At 46.8% G+C, this 18163-nt stretch overlaps 2 protein-coding genes across 2 annotated transcripts in view; one reads left to right on the top strand and one right to left on the bottom strand.

Moving 5' to 3' along the window:
- Nucleotides 1-1073: 1073 nt before the first annotated feature.
- LOC119464346 (NADH-ubiquinone oxidoreductase 75 kDa subunit, mitochondrial) lies at nt 1074-12084 on the bottom strand. Its single transcript, XM_037725268.2, has 6 exons — nt 11428-12084; nt 10704-11021; nt 9615-10085; nt 3557-3862; nt 3068-3223; nt 1074-1437 (listed from the first exon to the last, which is right to left on the bottom strand). Exons 1-6 carry the CDS (start codon nt 12082-12084, stop codon nt 1132-1134), a joined length of 2214 nt encoding a protein of 737 aa, XP_037581196.1. The 3' UTR covers nt 1074-1131.
- A 269-nt stretch (nt 12085-12353) lies between these two features.
- The window catches only part of LOC119464345 (transport and Golgi organization protein 1-like), a 34193-nt gene continuing 28383 nt past the window's right edge, over nt 12354-18163 (top strand). The window contains exons 1-5 of the mRNA XM_037725267.2: nt 12354-12545; nt 13158-13285; nt 13801-13887; nt 13952-14000; nt 15551-17400. Of these exons, the coding sequence (XP_037581195.1) occupies nt 12425-12545; nt 13158-13285; nt 13801-13887; nt 13952-14000; nt 15551-17400 (2235 nt within the window). The 5' untranslated portion in view covers nt 12354-12424. The remainder of the gene's footprint in view (nt 12546-13157; nt 13286-13800; nt 13888-13951; nt 14001-15550; nt 17401-18163) is intronic.

The following is an 18163-nucleotide window of genomic DNA, read 5'->3' on the forward strand; positions in this document are numbered from 1 at the left end:
AAATAAAGAAGAGAAAGAAAGGAATTTATTCTTAAGGCACAAATACATGTCATATGCAATTATGAACCCCATTTGAGCGGTCTGAACGCAAATACCAGCGCGCGAAGTAGTACGAATGACCCTGCCGAGCAGTATCGCCACAGAACACTCGTACAAACTTTATCGCCAGCAGTTTCCAACGGCGCGACCTTTATGCCGCCCAATCCACTTCGAACGCAGTGCCGCCACAGTATTTTTCCACGTCGGGCGCCTCACTGCAAAGCATGCGCCGCCCCAGCCGCTCGTCCCACTCGACCGTATTCTAGTACACTCTAGTTGGAGAGCCTTCGCGCGCTGGCTCCAAGACAACCGGAAGTAGACGACATCACGTCACAACATGACGTAGAGCCAGCGAATGCGGAGCTTAACCCCTATGACTCGGCGAACGAGTTGAGGAGAAAATGCATGGCTAGGGAGTAGGGTAACTTGTAATCGTCCGTAGCTCTCTTTATATGAGGCGCTTCACTTAAATTGTGACGTGAATGTTTTACTGTGGCTGTACCCTACGCGTCTACAAAATTTGTCCGAGCTGTTTCAGGGACCCTTTAAAACGCAGAACGAGAATATGCTTGCGAGTGGCAGGAAGAGTGCCGGGGTTGGTTTTAGAGTCATCTTGGGGATGGTAGTGCAAGGGTTTTTCCAAAGAAACTTTGTTGTACGACAACTCTAGTCCAAATCATCCCCGCCTGTGGAGGTGGCACTCAGCAGTGGTAAATTGTTGACGGGTGCCATCGCCCCCTGGATGTTGCAGACATGGCGTACCAGGAGCAGCCACAGAGTCTGGCACAGGTCTTCGGTAAATGCTATATACTTTCTATATAGAAGACTATGATGCAGCCCAGCTCAACCAGGTGTAAGGCATGTACGAGGGGATGTTAAAGCATGTGGTAATGTTGCGTGAGGAAAGGGCACGGGGACATTCCCAGTACGTGTGTACCACATTAGGAGGCTGCCCACAGACCTGGCAGATGGGGTGCCCAGGTCTACGTTCAGTGTGATGAATGACTGTGTTATTAATGCAAGGAGGCAAGCAATTCAACAGAAGGCATTTATTCAAGCGTTTATTCCTATGTACAAACACACACTAGTGGCTCAGTAGGGCCTGGTGGCCTGCTGGTCGACGGCTTGCACACACTGTGCCATGGTGGGCGACGCCCTGCTGATGACGTCCGTCATGTAGAAGTCGCGCAGTGCCAGCAGCTGTGGCCTTAGGGGTTCCTGTAGAGACAGTTCCGTTTTGCCAGCCTTAGCACTGCCATCGTCCTCGGGAACGAGCAGCTCCTGGCGCTCCCCGTAACGTGTCAGGTGTGGTGCGACCTCGTTCATGCGACCTCGCACCTCGCTCAGGCTGTCATAGGGCAGGGGCACTCCTACCACTTCCGACAGAGCACGGACAACCTGCAGCAGCCAATCACCCTCCCATTGTATCACTTGCTGCAATTCAACCCACACTTTCTTGCTTTAACAACTAAACCAGCATTAGGGAACAGGGACACAAAACAAAAGCATGCAGCACAGTCCTTAACTAGCTGAACGTTTATTCTGATGCACGTCTGAATAAATACTGACAATGGTATAGAGGCAAAGCGGAAAAGGATGAAACCTAAAATCAGAAAGTACAGGATAATACAGATATGGCATGTGCTGTTTTGTCCGATTTTGGTTTTCATCCTTTTCCACTTCGTTCCGATACCATTATCAACACTTATTCAGATGCGTATCAGAAAGATTCAGTCAGTTACAGTGCTGTGTTGTATTACCTCCATCTGACAGCCCTGTCTCCTAGAGCTGACTTCACGTCATGACAAGCCAACAAGACTAATGCAGTCGTGTCGGGATCAGCCTAGCCGAAAGGCTTGTCTGCCACCTAGACATAAGTGTCTGCCTAATGAGACAATGTGTTTATGTGCAATGTTATTAAAACAAACACACAATTGCATGGGTGGAATGAGCAAAACAAGGTGACATAACAATGCTGCCACATACAGAACTTAGTTTAACGGTGTAATAAATACTAAACTTTTAACACATATAGTATTCAGCAGTAAAGATGCACGACTAGTGTTTTCTTTACAGACACAGGGTCGTTTCATTTCAATGCACACATCACAAGTACTTCTTTCTGGGGTTTTACGTGCCAAAAGCATTTCTGATTATGAGGCACACTGCAGTGGAGGGCCCCGGATTAATTCTGACCACCTGGGGTTCTTTTAACGTGCACTACAACGCAAGCACACGGGCGTTTTTGCAATTCGCCCCCATCGAAATGCGGTCGGGATTTGATCTCTCTACCTCGTGCTCAGCAGCGGAACGCCTTAGCTAAGTGAGCCACCGTGGCGGGTCACATAACAAGTAATGGATCAAAATAATAAAACAAGGAAAATATAAAATAAATGGCAAATGAAGGACTAAAAGCACCATAGAGATCAAGCTTCGAAGTGCTAACAGTGCAGGGATTTGGCTTTGGCAGTTTCATTTGTCCAATGAAGGCTGTTCGATAACACTGTCACCATGGCTACACTCCGTTTCATACTTGGCAGGTAATGCTACAGAAGCTATGCAAATAGTGCAGTCATAGAAGTCTCACTCAGTGCATTTCGCACTGCAGTTGCTTTTGATCTCCAACACATTTTGTGACATAACTGTACTCCATATATATTACAACTACAACTTGTGGATGCAAGGCTATGTGAAATAACATAGAAGTAATGCACCTTAGTGCTTCCAGTGCGCTACTTACTATGCTTTAGTCGTGAGTGCCAGCTGTGGCCGCTGGTCACAAAAATGTCTCATTCCAGTTGTTCAGTCGTAAACAAGTTCTCAGATCCGTGACGTCTTCCACGTAATAATCGTGTTATATTTTGCGACATAAAGGCATGGGACTTCATATTGCATTGAATTACATGGCACATACGTATATCTTTCTTTCATGTGTGACCCAATATCTTTTGCTTGCTAATGCAAGCAGTGAGAGAAGTCTATGTATCCTTAGTAGTGTTGCCTTAGTAACGGAGTATAGGAATCTCACCTTCCAATCCTCACGAGCCAAGCCGGGAGGGGTGACAGCAGGCAGTGTTTGCTGAGCACGCCCTTCCGTGTTCACATAAGTGGCCTGCTTTTCTGTGTAGGCTGCACCGGGTAGCACTGCATCTGCCAACTCAGCTCCTCGGTCACCGTGATGACCCTAGACCAGAGGAACCAAACGAATTCAGGTCGACAACTCGATAACTCACACAACCAAGTAGGTGACATAGCTTGCTAAAAGCAGAACATTTATTTCATCTATGAACTCAATTCAAGCAACCAGCATGACCAAATTAGAGTGCGCATGTTATTTTGTGCTTTCATGAATGTTCTCAGAGATGGCTCAATTTGTTAAAAACTCTCAAAATAGATGGTTAGAAACAAGTTATCACTGTTGCTTTTGCTTACAGCGTCAGCTTGAAATAAGCAAAGTGATAGTTTGGTGCAGTTGGTCTTTAGAGCAAGCGCTATGTGGACAAGGAGACAAGCTTGCCTGGTAGACAATGAAGCAGTTGGCAGGCAGGTCTTGCCGTGTCACGGCGCCCTCGTCGGCACCAAGCAGGTACAGCAGGGATGGCTTGGCCTGGCGGGCGCTGTCGGGACCCGGCCGGTACCCCAGGTCCAAGGCCGCTCCCTGGCTGGCTGTCCGCTGTAGCACGTTGAGCACCCGCCAGCCAGGCTCGGCGCTCTTAGCCTGCCGAGCCACCTGACGTGCCAGTGACAGCACGGCCGCTCCGTCGGAGCGCTGCAGCGGCATGCTGCCGACCAACACCAGGGGGCGCTGGGCCTGTGACAGAGTCTGTGGCAAGAAAAAAAAAAGACTGTGAGGGTTAAATTGAAGGTTACCAGCCGAGGTAAGCTAAATAGAAGAAATATGCATGAGGAGCATCCGCAGCATCATGATAAATTGGATCCATACCTCCACAACTCTAACAGGCACTATATATAAGACAAGGCAGGCAATGTAGGTAGGAGACACCTTGTGCTTTATATTAAATTTCAGCATAAACATATACTAGTTTTAAGAATTTTAATTACACTTTTTTGGAAAAAAATGTTTCAGCGTAACAAGAAAGGTTTTGTTTTGTTCTACCTGAACAGGGAGACTGCTCCACAAAGGGCAACATAACTGTACTTCATATATATTACAACTACAACTTATGGATGCAAGGCTATGTGAATAGCCATCTTTTCGCATATAAATTTTTTATCTAGTGGCTGCACCAGGTTACCAGCTTCGTAGTCTTATGTTCTAAACTGGGAAGACCTGAAACCTGAATAGTGAAGTGGATAATGATTAATTATACAGTTGTACTCCATCACTGCTGTTTTGTGGTTGATTAGCAGATTTGGCGGCATGATTTGATATTTTTTAAAGAAGGGCTTAATAGGGACTGCTTAACTTGATCTCGCAAGGAAAAAAAAAAAAACTTTTGCAGCGGCTTTACACAGATACAGTAGAACCCTGTTGATATATTTTTCGAGGGACCACGGAAAAAAAAAAAGCTTATCAGGAAAAATGTAACAGTGGGGAAGGCAACATCACAGCACAGCAACATCAGAAACGGCTTTGCATGTGTGTATAATTAAGGGACAAATACTGTGTTCTGTAACAGTGGCCCCTTTCCACTCTTAATATGCTTCACCACATAAAATCACTTTAAGGAGCCAGCAAAATCTACAATCACGGTGTGACAAGCTTATTCGACAAATACCGGAAGATGCTGGAGATGACTTGGTAATGCTTAGCCTAGCCCAAATATGTGACCAATAGATTGCGATAGCCAATCAATAGCTAATCGATAAGCGATCAATAATCAATAAATTCTGGAAAATTCTGAGGATGACTTGGTAGTGCTTAGCCTAGCCCAAAAGCAAGGACTAGCTAGGGGCCCATCAGCTCCACTGTCTCTTTAGCATTGCGCCTCCAGTTAAAGCTACGCAAATTTTTTTATTTGCATTCAGGCGAATGGTACGCTTGCTGCTTCGAAAACTCCGACTGCGTGGCGTGAGGTGAGCGTCCCATCTTTTGCGCACGTGAATACGCACCGCTTTCCATTATGAGCAGCCGCGATATACTTTCATCAGTGATTCGTACTGGTCGATTAAGCGGTTTAAGACAGTATCATCGCTGTCGCTGCTAGCGATGGCAGAGACCTCTTGCTCATGTTCGGGTGGCACAGTTGAGCTCCCAGGAATGTCAGGCTGGCACGTGAAAATAAAAAAGAAAGCTATGTATTTCAGTCTTATAACACTCTACTTATTTATTTATTTACAATATAGTCAGGGCCCCAGGGAATTACAGAGGGGATTTGGTTTTGATTACAATTTGAACACAAACAGCAGTAAGTGTACATATTATTCCAAATATAAAAGAGGCTCACAAATAAAAAAAAGAAGGTTAGATTAAAATTAAGTTATGAAATTTTACGTGCCAAAACCACGATCTGATTACGAGGCACGCGGAATAATTTGGACCACCCGGGGTTCTTTAACATGTACCTAAATCTAAGTACACGGGTGTTTTCGCATTTCGCCCTCATCGAAATGAGGCCGCTATTGGTCTCCGCGTTTCTTCTCGCACTGTGTATTACTAGTACCACCTATTAATCCGTTGGATCCACGCCTCTCGAAGCTTTCACTCATTAGGAAACACATAGAATCTGAAGCCTTTGTCCTTGTGCAGTTGTAGCACCCAGGAACGCAGCAGGTGAATCCTCCCATCGCACGATGGCTCCACACGAACCATAAAAATTGCCAAAAATCGTTCGGAAACAGAACACACAGGCACTCCAGGCAGCTGGAGTGGCCAGATGACTATAAGTACCAGCATGCACCGCAACAGCGGTGGCGTTGTGAAACTGGCCGGTGGGATCGGTCTATTACAACGCAACATTCATGAACATTACAGAATGGCGACATATCAAATGGGAACATGTAATACTACATAGAAGTCAATGAGCTTTAGGTTAGGACCATGAAAACGTGACTAACGTGACATAGCAGCTGGGAAAATGCAATAGCGAGGAGCATATCAATGGTGTTCCACCGTATTGTGTGTACGGCCCAGTGCCAACTGCAAGCAGACAGCTAATAAACAGAACCACTGAAACTGAACATCGCAAGCCATCACAGACATCTAAAAGTTATTAGAGCCATGGGGCTGAATTCACAAAGCTTCCACTTGTAAACAATTTTGTAATCGGCCAGCCAACTTTGATATAAAATTCAGTATACAAATTTTCTTATGTCTATTTTTATGAAATGCCTTGTGAATGTGTGTGCAGTTGTGTATAGGTAAAGCCAAATTTCAACAAAATTAATTTGTTATGTTTAATGAAAGCTTTCATCAATAATAATTGGCAATAATAGATTAAAAGCAACTATTCTTCGCTATTAGTATTGCTTTACGAGTAATAAATGTGATCACTAGGGTTTGTCCTCGTGTTGTTTTAGATAGGCAAGATAGCAGCAACACCATCCATTCATCCATGCTAATAAACCAATATCACCACATTCAGAGCAGATGTGCGATGGGTTTGCTGGCACCACAATGGCAGCAGTTTTGTTTACATGAACAAGTGAGCAAGTTGAGTCAGAAGTTGAGCTGACCTAGGCTTACCTGACCGTGTCTGTATGCGTCTTGCCAAGGGGGGTAAGCTAGTCAACTACCCCGCACTGGAAGCCCAGTACTTCCAGGTCACGAACGGCACGCGCATTTATCAGCGTGACATAGCATTCCTGACAGGAAAGTAGTGAGCGCAGAGTTTTAAAGAAAGGAAACGCGAGCGAGACAGATTACTATTACTGTTTGGGGACAAGATATGCCCCAAAGCATTGTAAATATTTTTTACTGTGTATCACAGCAGTGTGTTCAACGTACCACTAAACTGAACAAAGCCTTAGCGCAGTAAACAAACATTCTGCAACAACATGGGTTCATTACCTATTATAACTGCATTGAAAAGCCAAAATAAACACAACAAAAAGGCCCTGTGTAGCACTTTTATACAAGATGGCGCATTAAGTGATCTGCACACAAGCCCCTTGAATAACCTTTTCCTCCTCTCTCCAGATCTTTGACTCGTGCAAGCCACAGCAGCACGGACTGTGACACAATCTCTACTGCTGCACAATGAACAAAGGCTAATCTCTCAACTCTGGAAGCGTAGCAGCGAGTGTGGAAGACCGCAAACGCTCGGAGAAATGGCCAGATGGTAGCTGCAAAAGAAAACCTCACCTCACGTTTTCACCGCAATTAATTGCTACTCCAAACAACTGTGTCTGCGCACAACTGGCAGAGTGGAAATATTCCTTCCTACACCAGTACCCACGTTGTCTGTCGCATCTATTTATGCATGGTTAATTTGCCACTTGCTTCTTCTCTCTCTGCAGAGCACAAGCCTTCCATATAGAAACCGACATATCTGTATTGTTCTTGTACACATTCAGTGCCGCTGTTTCACACTTCGAAACCTTTGCTAGATACAGGTTACCCCGAACCAGATGGAACATTTTCTTGATAGCGTTCTGAGACTGCATGCCTGTATCAACATGCATTCGTTAGATTAAAGGGACACTAACCAGAAACACTAAATCAGTGTAGAATAATGAGGCATTCTTTCAAAACTCTATTTTCGTTAATTCTGACGCAGGAGTTTGAATTACGTGAAGAGAAAATGAAGGCCACACTTCTGTTATTTTTGTAATCTTGTGCTGAATCCCCCCTTGCCGGTACATGGCATCATGGATTTCAAAGCTTGGGTTGTTGTGGTGCAGTAAAAAATCTAGACGCTTGCTAAGCTTAGTCTTTGGCTCCTTTAAAATACAATGCTAGTTTAACTTCATCAATAAACATTTAAGCGGGTCCGAGCAGCTGTCGTCAAAATCCATGACTCATGGTGTCCTGGAGTGGGACCTTTACCACACAGTCTTTTGTTCTTGCGCCTTTTTTTTTTAGATGCGAAGCATCTTATTCTCGGGGCTATGTCCCTCCCTGAATCCGCCGTGCGGCGTCCACACCCGCACTGCGCATGCGCATCCTCCTCCCCCTCCTCTCCTTGTCTCATCTCCTCTCCTCACCGGCATTCCTCCTCTCCTCTCCGGATTGCGCAACGAATGGCAACACCTGCGGCTCCGCGCGCGATAATGCGAAGCAGCTTAGGTTAGAGGCGCGACGGTCACCAACGCCGCGCGCGTTCGAACGCGGGCAGAATGCCGACGGCGTCGACAACAGTTCTGCGCGTTTCTGGTGCTGCTGCATGTCCAAGTTTACACAGCTGATAAAACTACCTTGAGTCGACCCCGTGGCTGCTTCACATACTACTCACGGTTCCCCCTACGGGAAGATGGTGTAATTTTTTTTTGCCTTACCAAGCCACTTTTCACAAGATTGGCCCTTTTAGTAATGTAGAAGCTTAATTTACCGATACAGCTCAACTTATTTTTCTTTACCTCGTTGGTTTTTGCATATGATCTATGCTGTGATCGAACATGCAGCCGTAGGTTCTGAATAAGCTTCAAAGCCGCAGGGTTCTTTAATGTGCACACAAGTTCTAAGCACGTGTGCTTCTGCATTCCAAGTGTCACAATAAGAGCATGGTTGTGACCTGGAGTGTAGGAATTCATGGTCACCATGATCCCATGATCAGCAACATTGAAAAAAAAAAAAAGGAAGAGGCTATGCTTAAAGAAGGTAGCCTAACCTTGTTTCTTACTTCCTATTAAATCTCCCTGAATGAATTACTTTGGCTGTCAATGCCAACTCTTGGTGGTGGTGGCTTTGCTCTTTGCAATGGGTCGCCGTAGTTTATCCATCTGTCCCTATTTTGTGCCCAATTGCTACCTACTGTGAGGATGGACAAACTTAAACTACTGTTAGGATATTTGGCTGTGAAAGATTAGTTTGCCCAATGGACCATTTCCACACCTCTGTAAGCTGGCTGCCCTGCAAAGCTGCAGTGACTACCAGAAATTATCGTCCACATACTCCATTCCTGTTTGAAACGCAGAGCCCACAGGGTATAATCTGCTGGGCTATCAAGAAAAATTTGGTCCGTCTGCGCTTGGTCATGTCTGACACACGAAGGCACCAGTTCTCTGGGACAAGGTTGCAGGTACTGTTTCTTTTCAAGGAGCCGCACCACAAACGGTGGGCAAGGCAGCCAGCGATGGTTGACAGTCAAAGCAGCCAAGGCAAGACAGCATTCACTTTTTGCTTTGGCTATAAATGCACAAAGTGGGCCTGTGGCTGAGAGTTCCTGGGGGTCTTTGAAGCTGTGCAGAGCAGCCACCTAACAGGGATGTGGAAAAGGTCCATTACAGTTGGACAGACTGTTCTGGGTTGCAACTGCAGATGTGTAATTTATTAATACAGGTTCATATCTTTGTTCCTCTAATGAAATCAGAGACAGTTTCCCAATATCCAGTGTTAATGGTAGCTTTAACTGTTCATAGTCAGATGATATACTCCCACGTATACAATGCAGGCAAGCTGCAGCATTCTCGTGGGCCTTCTGAGCAGAGCAGAGCAGAGCCCCAGCAGTACTTACCTTGCAGAAGGGATGCGATCCTGATGCTAAGGCCTGCAACGTGGCAGGGCTGTCACCCAGCTGCTCATAATCATAGGTGAAGTCAATGGGTGGGCCAACAGCGGCCACCTGAAGCTCGTTGTGCAGCCAATTCTTGCGGATGCGTGCGTTGAGCGTTGTAGCTTCCCAGCGTGGGTTGGCGCCCAGCAGCAGCACCAGGTCCGCTTCGTCAACAGCGGCTAGGCCCGCACCGAACAGGTAGTCTGCACGAATGTCTGCTGGTCCCGGGAACCGCTCCTCTGTGCATAGTATTTCTGCGCCCAATGTGTTCAGCAGGTCCTTGAGCGCTAACAGGGCTTCAGCATCTGCCAGGGCACCCGCCACGGCCACGATGCCTCCTGTGCCGTCTGGAGATGCAGCAGCAGCCGCAGACGAAAGGCGGCTGCCCACTGCTGACAGCGCCTCTGGCCAGGTGCATGGCTGCAGCACTCCCTGCACCATGTGTTTGACACTGTCGGTTAAGATGTCAATGTGAGCATGCTGGTAATCCCATAGCTGATTTTAAAGTGAAAGCTTTCTTTAGCTATTTCCTCGGGCTTTTGTGATTGGCGTTTTAAAAAACACAGTTAATGACAACAAGAGCGAAGAGAAAAGGAGAGAAAGGGAAATACACATGCAGAGGAGGAGGAGAGGTGCGTGACTTGTTGGCGCAGGCGATAACGTTAGGCACATAGGTGTAGTAGAGAGGTGACGAAAGGGTGTGCAAGGCCCTGTCCTCCACGCCAGAAATGCTTCAGAACAATCAGAAAGCTATATCTGACTTTGACAGTCATGTTTCTTGCCAGAATTCTTTTTTTTCCTACAGACGAAACACAGATTTAAAAAAGAAAAAAAAAAAAAAGGCAATCTGAGCACTGTGTTCTTGGTTTACTTAGCGCTCATCATGGCATTCATGTTGCCCGTGGATGGCACATATAAACTGTTCATGGAAATAAACACAAGTTGCTCATTTAGCTACCGCAAAACAGTGGCCGTATGCAAATTGGGCCTGTAATGCAATGAACTACACCATACACACAATGAACAAGCCATACACACAAGGTGCCCTACCTGCTGGTCTCGCAGCATTGGTGTTGTGAGGCGCTGGCGGCGAAGGCCATCGCAGGCGAAACGAGTCTTATCCGAGATCCACTCCTCGTTGATGTCATCATTACCCCGTGGAAGCACCCGAAGCAAGTCACCCGTCCGTGTGCTGAGCACGATGTTGCTGCCCAAGCCGTCCAATATGTCGATGCTCTCTACCTTGCGCGTCTCCCATGGCCGGGCCACAAAAGAGTACGGCTTTGATGTCAGGGCTCCCACGGGACACAGGTCAATCACATTGCCCGACAGCTCTGACATGAACATCTTCTCCACATAGGTGCCAACCTGGGTAAGAGAACACCTTCAGCCATGGGCAAGTGACATGACTTAGGGCAGAGAACATCACTGTGTTAGCCACATTACACAAGTCTCGACAACAGCTGTCTTCATCAGTGATATTGCAAGCAGACATGTGTTTGTAAATGTTTCCATAAGCCCCCATTTGTATTTGTCAAAACGTTAACACCTTGCAGAGGCACTATACATCTTTATCAATTCAAACGATAGAGAAAGTAAATGCACCACCTTTCCAAGTTGCGTTTGAGGTACAAAGAAATGAAACATGTATTGAAGGCTGCGTTGCCTTTTCCGGCAGAGATGGGCGCTTGAAAAACGAAACAAACGCTTGTTGCACGTCTCTCGAAGATAGCAGCCGCAGATGACACTGAAGATGGAAGGGAATGGAAAGCACCTGCATGTCGTTTCCACGGCCCGTGGTGCCGAGATCGTCGACGCCGGCCACCTCGCTGGCGAAGCGTATGCAGCGCGTGCACTGGATGCAGCGGGTCATGATGGTCTTGACCAGCGGTCCGACGTCCTTGTCCTCGACGGCGCGCTTGCCCGAATATTGCACGTCGGTAAAGCGGCTCCGGTCACTGCCGAAGGCCATGGACTGGTCCTGCAGGTCGCACTCGCCGCCCTGGTCGCAGATGGGGCAGTCCAGCGGGTGGTTCATCAACAAGAACTCCATGACCCCCTCGCGGGCCTTGCGTGTCATGGGCGAGTCGGTGCGCACTCGCCAGCCCTTCATCACGGGCATGGCGCACGCGGCCACCGGCTTAGGGGACTTCTCCACTTCCACGAGGCACATGCGGCAGTTGCCCGCTACGGACAGCCGCTCGTGGTAGCAGAAACGCGGGATCTCGACCCCCACCATCGCGGCAGCTTGGAGCACCGTGGTACCGGGATCGACGAGCACGGGCCGGTCGTCAATGAAGACCTCGATTTTTTCGGGCTTCGCCTGCTGTTTCTGTTGCTGTAGGCATGCGGCAGTGCGCAGGGGAAGCGCAGTCTGCACCAGGGGCCTGAACGAGGCCCTGAGCCCCTGGTTTAGCGGTACACGAAGCATGTTTATAAGGGTTCGGCTCTCCGGCCGACCTAGCTGGTGAGGAAAATGATGGAGGTCACATTGACTGTAGCGCCCCCTGTATTATCCGTATTATCGCGGTTGGCATGGTCCGCCGAATCTGCGGCAGCAGCCAGTCGGAGCCCCGTTTTTCGCGTACGAATTGTGTTGATGTGGCGGATGACCTGACCGAAAACCTATGTTGCGTTCGTATTGCTCGGCTAGCTCGTCAACTCGAAAGCGCCGATCTCGCTTGGCCGCGCACCGTAACGTCAGCTCCTTCTGACGGCGCTGCTGCCTCTACTAGCCTCCGTTCCTCCTGACGTGTACTACAACTCGGAGCATGGCGCTCGCCAGCGGTTTTCCTTGCGCCGTGCTCTTCGTAGCTTTTCTATGTGAAATTAACTTCGTTGGAGCGCCAAGTCCGCCGACACACATCTTATGCGTTGACAAAGACTGCCAAGGTGAGATATCAGCCAGCTGTGTGAACTCGGGTTCCGTTATGCCGTGGTTTCTGAAGTGCTGACTGCTGTTTGTCACGCGAAAACATATTGCTGTTTCTGTTGTGCAATTCACTGTATCGGACTGTTCAGTTTATCTAATAGCGAGCCGGTAACCGAAGGAAATAAACGGCCTCTGTGGTCTGGCGATCTTGAAAACTTGTGACATAATTTGAGTCGCCTAACTGATATCGCTGGGAATGTTCTCTCGTTGCTCCGCACCGAACAATTGCACCGGCTGCTGATTTTTGGCTCGATGTGATGGGGCTAAAATAAGGTCGCTTGTGTCATACCGTTTTTAACTCGCTCGCTGTGTATTGCGTAATTTTTTTAGGTAAACCCGATTTCCCGCGGCAAGCGCTGCGAAGCTTGGTAACTGACCTAACTAGTCAACCTATCGTTTGCGCCAAGTTTTGAATTGTCAGCGTGTCGAAGAACTTCTCTTTGCAAACGCCTTCTTATACATTTTTGGACATGATGTCTGTTCTTTGTTTTGTTGTGGCCGAAACAATGAAACGTATTGCAGCTTTGCCTCGAGTTTTAGATATACCAGCAATTATGTGCTTCTTGTTGCAGGAAAACTAGGCGAAGGAGTCACTTTACAGGCCTATGCGCCCATCGTAGAAGAGTTCATCAATTTCGGCAAGAATGAGAAGGTCACAGTCTTCGGTAGGACAGAGAAAAGCGATGTCCTGCATGTTCAGGTACTTGCTGCTCTTGCCTCCAGCTACCACCAAAAATTCAGCGCATCAGTGCCAGTCTTCCGCAAAGGCTTGGACATGGAGTGGCAATTACATTCCTTTACGTGCACTTCATGGGACGCACTGAGCGTCCAGATTGCGAGCTGTGCAATGTGCTTGTATATAAAGCATGTGGAATGATTGCCATCTATACATGCATGCAAGATCAAAAGAGGTTGGCTGATGTTCTTCGATCATCCCGACAGCCAACCATTGTCAGAGCCCTTGGCATGACGATATAGAGTATACAGGCCATCCTTCTTGATTATTTAAAAAGAATGTGTCTTAACTCTAGGCAATTATGTACTTTGCTTCATTCCTCAGTCGTCATCATTGGCTATCTTGTTCCTCATTTATTACCATTATTCACCCAGTGCAAAGCCAACCTGTGTGCCTTTCTTATCATTAAAATTTTCTCTCTCTCTTGCCTACTTCAACATATTAGTGTCGGCTCCTCACTGTAGTTCAATTTTTTATAGGTTGGAAACAAGCGTGGCTATGCACCAGAAAATGTTATCAAGATTGAAAAGATGTTTGTTGCAAAAGAGAAACTTGTTGAAGTTGAGGTAAGCACACTGCATGGCACAGTAAAAATGGATTCTTATTAAGAGCCTTTCATTTGAATTTTAGGTCCTGCCCATCCAGCCTTCCAAGGCAGTTTCAGAGGAAGCAACACAAGGTAACCTCTACTGTTCTGATATTGATTGTCAATTCTCCATAGCCAACTCTAGCAGGCACATATTGCATCATGAACGTGTATTATACCAGTGTTACGTGGGAACTTTTTATTGCAATACAGCCCTATCAGGATTGAGCTTTCTATTACAATCGATAATGATTGCTGCTGCATGGTCCAAATCTGGGTCAAGTTGGGTGAGCTTTAGTGCACCAGGTATTGCTAAGTGGTTCCCTTTAAAGCACTTGGCAAATTCGCCTAGTATGCCGTAAAAATTGTAGTGCCGATTTCCACTTACAATTGCCATCGAGCTTCAACCACAATGTAGAGATTACAATTGACAGGATTCAGATCAAGCAAAGTTGTGATCTAAAGTACCCATGTAGCAGCACTTGGCCTGGATTTGACTTGATCACAGTTGTAAGTTTCTGTGTGACACTGGTATTAGATGTAGAAGGAAAGGGGAAATCATGTTAATTGCTTGTGTCGTTGATACAGGTGCCATTTTTACTACCCAATGTTCTTTTACCAAAGCAGGCAACTGTTTTACATAAGATCTGTCTCAATAGGACTCACAAAAAAGGCTTAATGTATGCCATTAAAAAAACTTCCTTGTTGTGCCTTCCCTCATTTAATTTTTAATATGTTCCAAATAAAAGCACGCATGGGCATGTTTTTTACCTTTTGTGTGTGTGGGGCCTCCTAGCTTCTTTAAAGGGGCACTAAAACACATTTTGAACGTGATAAGAAAGCATCTGCAAATCTGTAGACAATGCAGTCCTGAACATGCAATCCAAATATTTTTCTGCGGCATGCAGCTAGCAGCCCACAATCTCACATAAAACATTGCTCAGTCTTTCCGGCAGCTGTCAAGGGCCCCTATATATTGTCATGGTCTATGACATATACCTCAGTCACACGTGGCACTTTAAATCGTGATCACTCAAGCCCAATCGAAACCAAATTTCTCGACAGTGATTGCCTCCCTTCGCAGCTTGTGCAAGTGAGCCAATCATGATCGAGAAATTTGATCCCAATTGGGCTCAATCGCGATCTAAATTGCACCTTGTGACACCTGTAGTAGACCGCACGACAGACGATAGACACCAGCCATTGGGCAGTTATCCTGAGGAAGCTTGCATATGTGTGCACGCCCCTTTAATCTTCTAGTAAAGGGGGTAGCCGCGTTTGTTAACACATCTTGCCCGTCCTATGAACCCTTATGGGCACCCTTGTCAGGCATTGATCTTGGAGGGTTACCAAAAGTGCACTACCGAAAGAAGGAGTAGACATTGCAGATTGCTGTAGGCACTTGATAGGAAACGTGTTGAGGGGCGTGGGGAAAGTAAGTGTTGTGCTCTATATATATATATATGTCATTATTAGGTTCTTCTCAAAAATGTCTTCAGGAATTGAATGAATATTGCAAAGTATTGCACTCTCCCCAGTGCTCTCTCTGGTTTGAAGAAAAGGAGGTGTTGCAGGGCCCCTTTAAGTGCTTTATAACCTGTCTGACAGGTGTTCACTGCTGCTGAGAATACTTTTGCTTTCAGCCACAGAACTGCCCACAGAGCCTGTGCCCACAGAAGCAACCCCAAGCCCAGCAGTTGTGAGGAAGTGCAAGATACACGGCACTGTTATGAGTGGTTCCATATGCGATGATGAGGAAGCCACTGATGTGATCGACGAGATTGATCCCGTGACCCAGCTAGAGAGCAGTGTCGATAATGTAGCAACATCTTCACTTGACAGCTGGTCATCCTCATTTAAGACGGATGTAAAGCTAGATTTGTCACTTGAAACAGACAGTAATAAAGCTTCCGAAGAACCTGTGACAGCCAGTTTAGCAGAGCTACCGGTTTTGAACAACACACAAGTTGACGATGCAGATCCTGAAAAAGAAAAGGCAGCCTCTAGTGAGCAGCCATTGAGTATGTCATTGGAGACGGTGAAAGATGAACCTGATGAAGTATCTGTTGAGGAAGAAGGCGAAGATGAGCAAGATGGTGCAGAAGAAAAGCCAATCCCTGGTGAAGTTGATGAGGAAGCAGATGAATCACTTTCCGATGAGAACCACGCAGGAGAAAATGACACGGCACCTATTAGAGCAGCTTCGTCCCCATCACCTTCTGAAATGGGCCTCAGTGCAAGTTTTTCAGATACGGCTGTGTTGTCTGACCTGGCTACACCGTCACTGCCAGTTCAGCAGCTTGACTCTGCTACCACTGATCAACTTCTCTCCTCAACAGCTCTTCCTCAACAGTCGTCCACACCAGCGAGTGAAGCTTCACTACCTTCGGAAACGGACCTGAGTGCAAGCTTAGTTTACGAATCTGCAGTAGTAGCCAGCTCGGATGTGCCTTCAGATGATCCTCAACAGTCTAGCTTGCTGACAACTTCGCAGGACGTTTATTCATCACAGTTGCATGAGCAGCCTTCTTCGTTGGCAGCTTCAAATTCACTGTATGTGGAAACGGGGCTTGGCACGAGTTCCGTTGAAGAACCTGCTGTGACTCCGAGCTCAATTACTCCACTATCGGACCAGCTGCACACAAAACCAGCTACATCTGAAGAAGTGGGTACCTCTTCATCACTTCTGTCAGAGCAGTTTTCTCCCTTTACTGCTGCATCATCCACTCCTCAGGAGACAGAGCCTGTTCAAAGCTCTACCCAAAAACTTAGTTCATCAGATGCAACTGTGCCATTGGGAGAACTGCATCTGACGGAGCAGACTTCCTCTGGCAACGATCCCTCAACAGTATTGTCTTCCGAATCCAAAGAAACCTCTATTTATGCATTTCCAGCTTCGCAATCTGTAGAGACTGGTCTGAGTTCAAGCTCTGTTGTTGAACCTGCACCATCAGAATTGCCCGTGCCATCACAGGAACAGCAGATGCAGGATTCTTCATCGACCGAGACCTTTTTATCACAACTGTCACCACCGTCTGAACACATTAGTTTTGGAACAACAGCATTGCCTCTTTCAAATGAAGGCTTAGAGGGGAGCTCATTTGTTGAACCTGTGGAGTCCATCCGGGCTACAGCGTCCCTGGAGCAGCATCGTGTTGACCTGACTACCCCTGAAGACCTTCTTACGACAACTCCGTTGACTCCAGAGCCCGAGCAGTCATCCGCAGAAAGTCTGGCTTTCCTGATGTCTTCAGCTTCGCCCCCATCAGAACTTACCGTTGAGGTGGAGCTGGGATCCACTGTGTCTTCAGAAGCAGAGAGCATGCCTCCGGAACCCACAGCTGAGGCTCTGGTGTCTCCCTCCTTGCTGCCGGCAGATGGCCTGGCCACATCACCAGTGCCAGCCAAGACGGAGCCGAGCCAAGAGCAGTCAAGTGGCGGTGCCTTGGACTGGGGCGTGATCGAGGAGTACGTCTGGCAGATGCTAGCTCTGGTGAGTCAAAATACAAGGCACCCGTGGTGGCCACGGTGGCTCAGTGGCTATGACAGTCTGCTGGCTCAATTTTTCAATCGTGGGTTCAGTTTTCTGGTGTAGTAGCCACTTTATGATGGGAGTGGAATGCAAAAGCGCACGTGCACTGTGCTTAGGGTGCACGTTAGAGAACCAGTGGTGGTCAAAATTAATCCTGAGTCCTCCACTACAGTGTCCCTCTTAACTGTTTCAAGCGCCGACTAATTCTGCTATTGAAAACTTACTTTCACCGCATTTCATACTTATTGAAAATCATAAAAAGCATACAGTTGCAGAATAGATTAAGAATTTTCAATTTATTAGTGAGTTTTGCAATTTTACAGAACGGTGGACTCCATGCAAAAGCTCATTACAGGAACATCAGATGTGAGAACATGAACTATTTCATGTCTAGCGTGCTTGACAAGCACCTATCCATCCACTTGAAAATTATGACTGGTGCAACACACTGTGAAAAACAATGAAAGAAGTGAACCTGCTACATACGACATACTCACACCAAACAGAAATAAGCAATCGTCTACCTTCCCACTCGTTTTACTAATACATTTTGCGCATGTTATTAAAACTTTCAGTACAAATCAAATCGGAAGTGCTTCAAGATATATGCAACACATTTTAAATATAATTACTTTCATCTCGGCATAAAAATTGTGTGCATAGCGCTTGAAAGGGTTAACACACTGTACACTTTTGGGACGCTAAGCCTCACAATTTTAAATAT

Source organism: Dermacentor silvarum, chromosome 9 (genome assembly GCF_013339745.2).
Source record: "Dermacentor silvarum isolate Dsil-2018 chromosome 9, BIME_Dsil_1.4, whole genome shotgun sequence".
Lineage (NCBI taxonomy): Eukaryota > Metazoa > Arthropoda > Arachnida > Ixodida > Ixodidae > Dermacentor > Dermacentor silvarum.